The 13,136-nt window shown below is 34.5% G+C and overlaps 1 protein-coding gene across 1 annotated transcript; it reads right to left on the reverse strand.

Annotated features, from left to right (window-relative positions):
* Positions 1-11,310: 11,310 nt before the first annotated feature.
* On the reverse strand, positions 11,311-12,461 carry LOC111895743 (BURP domain protein USPL1). The gene is made up of 2 exons (XM_023891822.3): positions 12,351-12,461; positions 11,311-12,167 (listed from the first exon to the last, which is right to left on the reverse strand). Exons 1-2 carry the CDS (start codon positions 12,402-12,404, stop codon positions 11,382-11,384), a joined length of 840 nt encoding a protein of 279 aa, XP_023747590.1. The 5' UTR covers positions 12,405-12,461; the 3' UTR covers positions 11,311-11,381.
* Between the last annotated feature and the right edge of the window lie 675 nt (positions 12,462-13,136).

Genomic DNA, 13,136 nt, shown 5'->3' on the forward strand with positions numbered 1-13,136 from the left:
AGGTTCGAGCTATTTCTCGAAGATCAATCTTAGGTCAAGATATCATCAGCTAAAAGTAAGAGAGCAAGATATATAGAAGACTACATTCAGAACGCGATATGGACACTACGAGTTCTTGGTTATGTCATTTGGACTAACCAATGCTCCGGCAACATTCATGGATTTAATGAATAGGGTTTGTAATCCTTTCCTTGATAAATCCGTGATAGTGTTCATAGACGACATTCTGATTTACTCGAAAATCCAGGAGAAGCATGGCAGACACTTGCGAGAAGTGTTAGAAGTCTTGAAGAAGGAGAAGCTGTATGCAAAGTTCTCTAAGTGTGATTTTTGGATTCGTGAAGTCCAATTCTTGGGTCACGTGGTCAACCAAGAAGGGATAATGGTTGATCCAGCGAAGATCGAAGCTGTAATGAAATGGGAACAACCGAAAAGTCCCACGGAGGTTCGAAGCTTTTTAGGATTAGCCGGATATTACCGAAGGTTTATCCAAGGCTTTTCTTCGATTGCTACTCCATTAACAGCTTTGACCTACTAAGGAGCTACTTATGCTTGGAGTGATAAGCATAAAGAAGCATTTGAGAAGCTAAAGAAGAGGCTATGCGAGGCACCGATACTTTCTTTACCCGATGAAGTTGAAGACTTCGCTGTTTATAGCGATGTGTCTGGGGTTGGATTGGGTTGTGTTTTGACCCAAAGAGAAAAGGTGATAGCATATGCGTCTCGACAGCTGAAAGAGCATGAAAAGAATTACCCGACTCATGATTTGGAGTTGGCAGCGGTAGTTTTCGCTCTGAAAATATGGAGGCATTACCTCTATGGCACGAAGTGCAAACTTTTTACTGATCATAAGAGTCTACAATATCTCTTTAATCAGAAGGAATTGAATATGAGGCAACGACGCTGGCTAGAATTACTTAAAGACTATGACTGTGAGATACTTTACCACCCCGATAAAGCTAATGTTGTTGCTGATGCTCTCAGTCGGAAATTCAATCTTGAAAGGAAAAGGCTAAGAGCGTTGAGAATTGAAGTTGTCTCGACCATTGTGGAAAGTATAAAGAAAGCTCAAGAGGAAGCTTCTGAGAAGAATGACCGAAAGGAGGAACGTTTGGGAAAAACGTTGGTGTTCGGTGTAAATAGTCATGGACTGAAGGTATTCCAAGATCGTATTTGGATACCTAAGACAGGAGGAATTAGGGATCTTCTGATGGAAGAAGCTCACAAGACCATGTACTCGATTCATCCCGATAGCACTAAAATGTATAGGGACCTGAAACCCTACTACTGGTGGCCGGCGATGAAGTTTGATGTTGCAAAGTATGTGGCCGAGTGTGTGACTTGTGCGAGAGTCAAGACACAACATCAGAAACCGTATGGGAGTTTAGAACCATTGCATGTGCCTATGGGTAAGTGGGAAGACATTGCTATGGATTTTGTCACTAAACTGCCCAGAACAAAGAATGGTCACGACATGATTTGGGTGGTCGTTGATCGATTCACTAAGAGTGCGCATTTCATAGCAGCCAAGGAGAAATAGTCTATGGAGAAGCTTGCGAATTCTTACGTGAGGGAAATTGTGAGGCTTCACGGTGTTCCGTTAACGATTGTGTCGGATCGTGATAGCCGTTTCACCTCGAGGTTTTGGAAAAGTCTACAAGAGGAAATGGGTACCAAGTTATGTTTAAGTACGGCTTACCATCCGCCGACTGATGGTCAGAGTGAAAGAACAATACAAACACTTGAAGATATGCTAAGAGCATGGACCTTGGAATTCCTAGGTAATTGGGATGAATATTTACCATTGGTAGAATTTTCCTATAATAATAGTTTTCACTCGAGCATTAAGATGGCACCTTATCAAGCTTTGTACGGACAGAAGTGTCGTACGCCGTCTTGTTGGCTTGAGGCTGGAGAAAAGTAGTTTATGGGTCCCGAGATGGTCCATAAAACCGCTGAAAAGTTGAAAATAATTAGGGAAAGAATGTTAGCAGCTCAAGATCGTCAAAAGAGCTATGCTGACAAGAAGCGAAGACCGATGATTTTTGAAATTGGAGATTCGGTTTTGCTTAAAGTCTCGCCGTGGAAGGGACTTATAAGATTTGGTAAAAGGGGAAATTTGAGTCCAAGATTTATTGGACCATTTAAAGTTCTTCAGAGAATTGGGAACCAAGCTTACAAGCTCGAACTACCAGAAGAACTGAATGGAATTCACAACACTTTTCATGTGTGTTATTTGAGGAAGTTCACGGGAGAAGTTCCTGACATAATTCCAATTTCCGAATTGAGAATTGATGAGAACAAAAGGTTGATTGAAGAACCAGAGGCAATTGTTGACCGAAAGACTAAGAAGTTGCGACGCAAAATGGTTGGGTTAGTGCTTGTCCGATGGAAACACACGAATGTGCCGAATCTCACCTGGGAGACGGAGAGTGACATGTTGAGTCGCTATCCGTATTTGTTTGTTGATGTGTGATACCGGGGACAGAATCATTCTAAGGTGGAGAGAATTGTAACACCTGTGTTTCCGGGCTTGCCATTTTTTAGCAATGTAATAGTCTAGGCTAACCTTTGTAACCCGTTTTGAAATAATAGAAGTGTATTATTTGAGTATTATGTGTTTTGGGGCTTAATTGCTTAATTATGTGGTTTGATTAATTAAGAATAAAAATAAGCGTCAAAATTAAAGTGTAAAATAAACTTGATATCTTTGGATAATGTTGTAGTAGTTGAAACGAGGTTTCCGAATATATATAGAACGCCCAAATCTGACTTCGTATGAGGAAGTTATGATTTATCGAAGTTTCGGCTTAGCGGTGTGCAGCCCGAAATACTCGATTTGAGATCGAGCGGTTTTTAGCCGAAGCAATCTAAACGAGGATCGAAGGTCTCGTTGTTGGTATCGAAGCGATAAAAAGTTAGGCGAGAACGGACGTCAAACGAAGAAGTTATGAATTTATAACGAAGTTTTTCTGTCCCGGCCTATTAAAAATAAATAATAAAAATAAAGTTAAAATTAGCCGACAGAGTCTAAATGAAAGTTGTAGAGCGTAGTCTCATCTTCGCGTGGATATAAAGAACGTCGAAAACGGAGATCGTATGAAGAAGTTATGAATTTCCGAAGTTTATTAAATATTTTGTATTTAAATTTAATCTTTAATTCGGATGATTATCCGAAGGAGTCACCGATCTGATCCGAAGTACGCCCCGCGTACAGCGAAGCATGACGCACCTCGCACTCGAGTTCTTCGGATGACGAACGCCATGACGATTTCAAACCTGTACGCCCCCCGTACAGGCATACGCCCCGCGTACTCCGAGGCTCCAGCCTCCTATAAATAGGATGCGAGGGTAGTCGAGTTCTTTTGCTATTTTCTGTCTTCTCTCTCCCGTTTTGCATTGATTTGCGTGCCAGAAATACCCCGAAGCCCCGGTATTATTCTCGAGCCACGAGGCAAGTCCCGAGATCCCGAAGATCCCGAGAAGTGCGGTTCCCGAGCCGAAGCTCTACCCGCGAGAAGTTCGATTTTTGTGAAGATCTTCCAGATCTGCTGAGGATTACTACTTTTGCAAGTCGTAGTGCTGTCTGATCATCTTTTGATCAAGTGAGTGTATACTACCTTTCATAAACACGATAATAATACAAGTATGGTTTGAGTGTATTAAGTATATTATTGTTTATATGTGTGAATGTGTATTCACTTTCTTCTATCTCATAGATATGATTTATTCTCTCTGAAATACGTGTTATGTGTGTGTGTGTGTGCCTCATCTGTTATGTGGAATATGTATTGATTAAAGCATGATATACAGGTTTTTAAACTATGTATAAAAATGTATATTTTATCTACTAATATGTTGGGTAGAACATGGGTAGATAGTTGGTGTGTAATAAACAGATGAGAGGCCTCGTTGTTGTTTGATTTAGTCATCTAGCGGAGTTTAGATGACGACCACGGACTTTTCTAGATAGTCTTGTGGAAACATTAGCAGGTTCGCCACCTGTAGGTGTTAATGAACTTGGGTGTTCATTCGCTGTACTCCATCCCCCTCATGGTTGACTTATTTGACTTATATTGCTGAGGAACCCCCGAAGCATGTGTTGTCGCCCCGATGAAATATTCTTAGACTAGGTCCCTTATGTTAGTTGTTTTAGGGACATAAAGTGAGAATAACGGGAATGGGTAATCAGGTTATTGTTGGTTGGTGGAAATTAAATATGATTATTTATTGTGGGTTGAAAACCCTATATGCTCACCAGGCTCCCAAGCCTGACCCACTCAGTTTTATTTGTATTACAAGAAGTGGCGCGAGGGCATAAGATGGATGAACCATCAAGTTGTTTTGTTTACAAGTCTGTATATGTATATATTTGTTGAATGACTTGTAATGTTATCGTTTATGCTTATTGGTCTGTATTGGAACATGACACCCCGAGTTTTGATTATATAATGAAAATACATTTCTTTTATGAAATGCTTTGGTAAACATTGTTTTATCATGTTTTGTTTTTGGGAACAAATTCCGCAACTCTTTCAAATCAAAAGCATTTACTCTGCAATTATTTTAAAAGCATAAATGAAAATCGGTCTTTTCTGGCCGAGATTTTGGGGATGTCACAGAAATTTCCAAGAAGACCAAGATTTTAATTCAAGTAGTGAAAAGGAAAAAGGTTCTTATGATCCTTTTGGGATATATGAAACAATAGAAAAAATGAAATAAGATGGGAGGAATGGTAAAGGAAATGATCTGGATGAAAATGAAGAAGAGACCCATGATCCGGATGGCAATATTCAAGAGTAGGGGCATTTTGGGAATTTTTTTGTTAAAAAGGATAATTAGAATTTCTTTTTCTCTCCAATTTCTGCTCCTGATCAGCTCGTGAAAGAATTTCCCTTATAGGAACCTGATGTGCAACTCTCTCATACTTCTCGACCACCAAAATAGTGTCTGACGGTCACTGTTCCGGTGACAGATACTATTCTGGCGAAGGCTACTGTTCCGGAAGTAGCTCCAACACTTTCTGCTGCCTCGGTCATGATTCCATTCAATTCAGATCGGAATGATATTGTTGAAATAAATAAAGCTCCAGTCGGTTTTTCTAGTGGCTTTGCTCGGGTGTCGGGTATTATTGATTATTAGGATAATTTGACTCATCCCCCAGGTTTTTCTAATTGAAATAAATTTGATGGGTGTTTGGATAAATTTTATAATAATGGGTCTTTTTTTAGTGAGATTCAAAAGACCTTGGATATTGTGAAGGCCATGGGATATAACTTAGATGGGTGTTTTGATCGGGTTAAAGAAATTGTAGAAGGGAAGGGAGATAAATCGGTGTTGAGATGAATTGTCTCTCCATTATCATTCAAGGATTGGGTTGTAAAATAAACGAGTTTGGGTTCGAACTTTATGTCATTAAAATAAAGTAAATTTGTTGGGTATTCAAGAAACGGAGATGGAGGTTATTGACTTTTGTATGGCTCAGTCTTTCTGGGGTAATAATTCTTTTTCTTACACGATTTCTCCATCTTGTGGAGCTTTGGGTGGCATTCTTCTTATTTAGGATCTGGATCATATTTCTTATAAAAAAACTCATAGTTCTGATTATTTTATTGCTATTGAGGCGGTCTGGTCTTCTTTGGGGTTGCTTGTCTTGTTTATTTTAGTTACGCTCCTCAAGGGGCTGATTACAAGAGACAACTATGGTCTACTCTTCTCCAGCTTATTAGTTCTTTCCACGGAGATTGTGTTTTGATGGGGGACTTTAATGAGGTTCGTGATGACTTGGATAGAATAGGATCTCTTTTTAATCCCGTTATAGCTACGCGTTTCAATCAATTCATTGAATATGATGGTTTGGCTGATATTCCCCCTGGTGGTCCTCGGTATACGTGGATTGATAAGTGAGGTTCTAAATTTAGTAAGTTGGATCGGTTTTTAATTTCTGATGGTTTTCTGGATTCTTTCCCTCATTTTTCGGGTATGGTCTTTGAGAAACATGTTCCAAATCATAGGCCTATCCTTTTATCGGAGCATAGAGTTGATTATGGCCTAATTCCTTTCCGTGTTTTTTATTCTTGGTTTGAGTTGGAGGGGTTTGATGAGGTGGTCAGAAATTCTTGGTCTCAAGATCAGAGTTTTTTGGGTGTTTCTCATCCTTGGGTTAAATTTAAGAAGAAACTTCAGCTTCTAAAATCTAACCTACATATTTGGAACACCGTCATTTGGGTCGGGATGGGTACTAAACGTACGGAGCTCCAAAAAACTTTAGAATCTATTGATGCTAACCTGAAGATAGACGGAGGAAATGCTAACTTACAGGAGCAACAAGTTACTGTTCTAAAAAATATCACAGATTTAGATCATGTTACAAGCCTGGAGCTAGCGTAAAAGGCTAAAATTCAGTGGGGGTGTTGAGGGCGATGAAAATTCAAGTTTTTTTCATGGGGTTATAAATCGTAAGAGAAGACAAATGAAGATTCGAGGCGTTTTAAAGGATGGGATTTGGACTGATGATCCAATCAGGGTTAAAGAAGAGTTTCCTATTCATTTCTAGTCTCTCTTTTCTAAATAGACTGGACCCTATCCTCATATTGATTATACTCATTTTTCCCAGCTTTCTTCTTCTCATATTCAGTTTCTCCAGGCTCCTTTTACTCGAGAGGAAATTAAAAAGGCAATATGGGACTCTAGGCCGTCTAAAGCTCCTGTGTCGGATGACATTATGTTTGGTTTTATTAAACGATATTGGGATATTCTTGAGGAGGATATTTTTGACTTGGTGTCTCATTTTTATACCCACTCCTCTATCCCTAAGGGGTGTAATGCCTCCTATTTTACTATGATTCCAAAAGTCAGAGATCCGAAGAATATTAAAGATTTTAGACCTATTAGTTTGATTGGTTTCCAATACAAGATTATTGACAAAATTCTTGCTAATAGGTTGGCAGTGGTTATTGGTAGTTTGGTTAGTATGGAGCAATCTGCTTTTATAAAAGACAGACAAATTTTAGATGGTCATTTTCTCCTTAATGCGGTTGTGGCTTGGAGTCAGGCTTCTAAAAATCCTCTTTTGATTTTCAAACTGGATTTTGAGAAAGCTTATGATTCTTTATTCTGGGATTACCTATTGGAGATTATGCAAATTATATGGTTTGGCTCTTTGTGGTGTAATTGGATTTTGGAGATGCTTTCTTCTGCCACTATCTCGGTCCTTGTGAATGGATCCCCTTCTTGGGAATTCCATATGTTTAGAGGTATGAGACAGGGTGATCCCCTGTCTCCTTTTCTTTTCGTTTTGGCCATGAAAGGGTTGCATGTGGCCCCCACTCGGGCCCAATTGTCCAATACTTATAGGGGAATTATGATTGGGGGAATTGCTATCTCCCATCTTCTTTATGCTGATGATGTTGTCCCAATGGCAGAGTGGGATCATGAGAATGCTCTCCATATTGTTCGTATTCTCCGTTGCTTCTTTTTGGCATCGGGTTTGAAAACCAACCTTCTTAAAAGTAAGTTGTATGGTGTGGGGGTGTCCGCTAACCAAGTCTCTTTTATGGCTAATTGTATGGGATGTTCTCCGGGCTCTTTCCCTCTTATACATTTAGGAGTTCCTGTTGGTTAGAGTATGGCCAAAGTTGATTCTTGGGGTCCTATTATTGATTCTTTCCGGAACAGATTGGTGGTTTAGAAGGCTAAATGTCTTTCTTTTGGGAGGCATATGACTTTGATTAAGTCAGTTTTGGTGGTTCTATTGGGGAGCTATTTGGATGATCATCGTGTGCATTGGATTAGATGGTGTAGAGTTCTTGCTCCTAGATTAGTTGGAGATTTGGGGATTGGTAGTCTCTTTGCCCTTAATAGGGCTTTACTGCTCCGTTGGAAGTGACGTTTTTTTCATAATCCGAATTTATTGTGGTTAGGGTGGTAAAAATTCTATATAGGTTGGGCGATTTCTACACTCCTTTGATCCCGAGGAGATATTTGATGGGTCCTTGGAATGACATTACAAGGATAGTAGATAATCTTAAAAACCGAGGTTTTTACTTCCATAATTTATCTCCTATTAGAATTGGTGATGAAGCTTATACTTCCTTTTGGCATGATACCTAGAAGGGAGATAATCCTCTTACTATTTCTTTCCATAGAGTGTTTGCTTTCGATAATCACCATATAACTAATGTCAGGGATCGTTTTTTAATTGGTTGGAATACAGAAGAGCTTAGACGTGTGCCTAGAGGAGGTATAGATCAAGTTCAGTGGGACTTGTTTTTGGAGCTGATGCAGGATGTTCAGCTTCAGCAGGTTCCGGATAAGCTAGGTTGGTCTCTTGACATTTCTGACACTTTCTTTGTTTTGTTAGCTCGTTATGCCCTAGATAGTGGTTTGGTTACATCGGGAGATATGGTTACTAGATGGAATAATTGGGTCCCTATTGAACTTAATATTCTAATATGGAGGGTTCACCTTTATAGTATTCCGACGAGGGAAAGATTATCTAATAGAGGCATTTTGGTTCCCTCAATTATGTGCCTAATTTGTACTTGTGCAGTGAAGACTATTGATCATATTTTTACAGGTTGTTCCAAGTTAATAGATATTTAGGCCATGATCGCTATTTGGTGGGGCTTATCTCTTCCGACTCAGCTTTCGGTGCAATGTTTAATCAATTGGTTGGATGATGTTAATTTGTGGAGAGGTCAACAGAAGGTTTTTGATGCGGTCATTATCACTTCTTTTTGGTGCATATGGAATTTTCGCAATATAACTATTTTTGGAATGGTTTTACCAAAGAAGTCTGTTCTTTTTTATGAGGTTGTTGAGAAGTCTTTCTTTTGGATATCTAATAGATGTAGTAAAGTTATATTCCATGGGACAGAGTGGCTTCATAATCCCTCTTTAACTACTATTGTGATGTAATTGTTTTTTTTTTCTGTAGCTTCTTACTAGTTTTATTTAATAAAATTCTATGGCTCCAAAAAAAACTTCGAACTATTTATATATATTTTTTGACGTTTTCTTCGTTTCATAGAAAAAAGTGCAAAAAGTATGTTGGTTTTGTTCGTTTCATAAACTAAATAAAAATACAAAAATGTTTCGGCCTTGATGTTCACTAACGGAAAATTAAATAATATATATATATATATATATATATATATATATATATATATATATATATATATATATATATATATATATATATATATATATATATATACTAGTTTATAACCCGTGAGAACCACGGTTATAAAATTAATCAAACTTTTATAGTAAAAACTCAAAATTATTAATAAGTTATTTTAAATAAATTATTAAATAAGATATTTTTTCAGTTATATAATTTTTAATCATTGATTTAAATAAATATGTGAAATTATATCACTTTATAATTTGTATTAATTTTATTTTTATTTTTATTCTAATGTTCTTAATTTAATGTAACTAGAGTGAGAAATTTAAAATTTAAAATGGATAATTAATAGGTTGATAAGTGGATAAATTAATTAATAGACATAATATGGTGACACATGGCAAAATGAGAATAAAATATTCATTAATTAGGAGGCCTAATAAGGCGACACATGTCAAAAAGAGAGTAAAACTATTCTTTTATTAGAATATATATATATATATATATATATATATATATATATATATATATATATATATATATATATATATTACACATATGTATATGTATTTTATAAATCATTTAATTCGACTTATAATTAGTACATAATTTTACTTGGTATTATTTTACTAATTAGAAACATAAATAAATATTAGTAAAGGTTTAAATAAAATTACGAAGAATATCTAAAATATAAATAAATAAACATTGGTATGTATAAACAAACGTTAGTATATATAAAAATTAGTTGCATAATTTAATTGTTAGTATACATAAATAAAAATTACTTGCATAATGAACATGTATAAATAAAAGTTACAATACATAAATAATGGTTTGACAAAAATAAATAAATATCATTAGTTGTTAATGATGAATAATTTTTCTTAAAGATTATTATTTTTAATATAATGGTTGTTTTATAATAAATACCCTTTTTTATTAAGTAATACATACATTGAGTATGATAAATATGATTTCCACTTGATTAGAGCTTTCGTGCTAATAACGTGTTATAAAGTCGATGTAATTAAAACTAAACTAACCAAACTAAACTAAAACATTACAAAATAAAAAGAGATTTGAGATGATTCTTGAACACTTAAAATATTGTATTCAAGATGATGTGGTTTTCTATTTATATTTGATGGGTATTTATACTACATAACATCTTATTCATACATCATAAAAATAGTAATTAAATAGATAACTAAAACTATTCGAGGGGTGAAAATTATTCATCCACATGTATTATCTAACTCAATAATTTGATGTAATTTTTATTATATATATATATATATATATATATATATATATATATATATATATATATATATATATATATATATATATATATATATATATAATGGGCTTTAATTAAGTTTATATTATGTGTAAAGTTTTTTCTTTTTATAAATTGCAGTTTATTAAAACTTTATGTATAATGCATAGTGGAGTTAAAACTTTATATTATATTTACATATAATATAATTCTTTTTATATAAAATTAATTGTATTCTAATAAGTCAACCAAACCTAATCATAAAATACAATTACTCATTCTACTATTCTGCTTATACTAATATTTTTTATGCTCCGTTCCATGAGACTTTAGTTTTCAATTTAAACATATAGGCAATGAGAGATAACCTCACAAATATTCTACAACTTTCAATCCGACATATTAATCTTCTTTTCTCTTCATCTACTCAATATAGATTTCTTAAAATATTTTATTTTATACTATAACTCTAATATTTATAGTTAAAAACTTAGAACATTTAAGAAAAATACATAGAAAATAAATTTATAAACATTGATAAAGAGCCTTTCTTTTTCCCATTCATTTTGGTAATAATGGGATCACAAACTAGATGGGCAAGCAACATATCTTCATCCATAGGGAATCATAGTACCAAGCAACAAAAGGATTCACCTCACAACATTTTTATACCACTTATGAGTTACACTTGTAAGTCTATATTTATATTATAATGTAATTTATTATCTAGTTTATCAATTATTTTTACCAAACGTTACCTTATCAATTACCAATTCTTTTTTATTTGTTTTAAACTTTTAAATTCTCCGATTATCTATTGTTTGTAACACTATATCTTCTAATTTCAATTATACAACGCATAAAATAAGGTTAGCTATTCCAGAAAAAAGTAAGAGAGTATAAAATCAGTAGCTACTAATTAAGACTATATTGCACACATTCAAACACGTTTTACAGTCCACTATTCATCTAAACCGATGGGATCCACATGATGTTATCGGCCGGAAGAAAATGACAAACAGGCGAGCTGCCAGGCTGGACTCCGAGTACACGAAACGCCACGTGGTCAGTGTCCCACTTGGAAGTGTCCATGTGGCACACAGCAATAGCATCAATTCTATTTCCATTTTTACCCCCTAAAGAAATCTCAAATGCCCTATTATTCCCCTTCTGAGCATGGCAATAGTAAACCGCATAAGGATAAGCCATGGTATGACAAGCCACCATATCAGGAACATGAATCTCCGATGGCTCCTTCAGAAACGTGTACTCTTGCAAAAGTGTATAACCGGAATCTGTCAAATTATGGATCTTGGTGGTCAACACCTTCAGTTTCACCATACCCAATACGCCACGTGTCATGTCCAGCATCGATTCCAACGAGGTTGCACAGAATCTTGTCTCACCGGGTGTCGGATCAAGTTCACATTGTTTGAGCGTTTGTTCCATGGCTTTTGCTTGTGGTGAGTCGTTGGTCAACGTTAAAAAGTCAAGAAGATAACGGAGTTTTGACGAGGAGAATGGTATTGAATCGGCTTGTTCTCTAGTGAGTAGTCGAGGAGTTGTGGAAGGATCGCTTGTTGCGAAATAAATCGGCATTTTTTTGCCCTTGTATAAATCATTTACGTTGAAGAACACTTTTAAAGCAGGATCGAAATCATCGGCTTCATTTTTCCCATAAATTTTTATATGATTTTCTTCGTTATGATTGTCGTTCTTCAGGTTTTTGTCGATGATATCTCGAGAGCTGCAAAACTGTTATGCATCAAAAGATTCAATTCAAATCAGTTTCATGTTTTGTGATTCTTCATTCGTTTTTAGTGATTCAAATTCAAGGAATTGAAGTATTTAGTATAATATGAGATAAAACTAGAAGAATATATGTATATATGTGGATAAAATATGGTAAATAATGAAAGAAGTGTGTGTAGTGTATACCTGTATGAGCAATAGAACATGGAAGAGAAGACTGCAACTTGAAGAAGAAGCCATGGCTGGTTTTTGAGATGAAAAGTGAAAGAGAAGTATGGAAGTTATAGATAGGTTGGCTTTTACCTTTTAGGGATAAACATGTCAATTTCTTTATTATTATTTATATTATTATTAATATTATTATTTATTATTTTCATTTATGACAAGTTGACAATTCATCAACTTAATATCTTATTATTGAGAAAAATATAAATATACTTGCTATGGCTACAAACTATTTATTTATTTATTTATTAGGTGTGAAATCTATTATATGAATTTATTTAAATTAAAAATTAAATATAAAATTTTAAATATTTAAAAAGTTTGACTTTATAAGAAAAATAAAAAAAAAATTGAATTATAGAAATTAAAGTGTTTTTTTTTTCTATTTTAAATTTAAACAAATAACTTATATAAGTAAATAAAAAAAAATTAATAAAATTTTAACTTGGTAATTTTGAAATTAAAAAGAAAGTTCATTAATATAATTAATATGCATTTATTAATACATTTAATATTATGTGAAATTTAATAAAATGAAAAATTATAAAATGACATGTGGAATAAAAATTAACTTAAAATTACCACAAAATAACATTTAGCAAAATGAATGAAAATATGACATGTGACAAAAAGATCTTTATTCATTAGGTAGGATTAGGTGTGAGACCCGTATATTACACGAGTTAAAAAAGATATAATATAAAAATTGTAAGCATACATATTTTTTACAATACCAGAAATATTGAA

This window comes from Lactuca sativa, chromosome 7 (assembly GCF_002870075.4).
Source record: "Lactuca sativa cultivar Salinas chromosome 7, Lsat_Salinas_v11, whole genome shotgun sequence".
Classification (NCBI taxonomy): domain Eukaryota; kingdom Viridiplantae; phylum Streptophyta; class Magnoliopsida; order Asterales; family Asteraceae; genus Lactuca; species Lactuca sativa.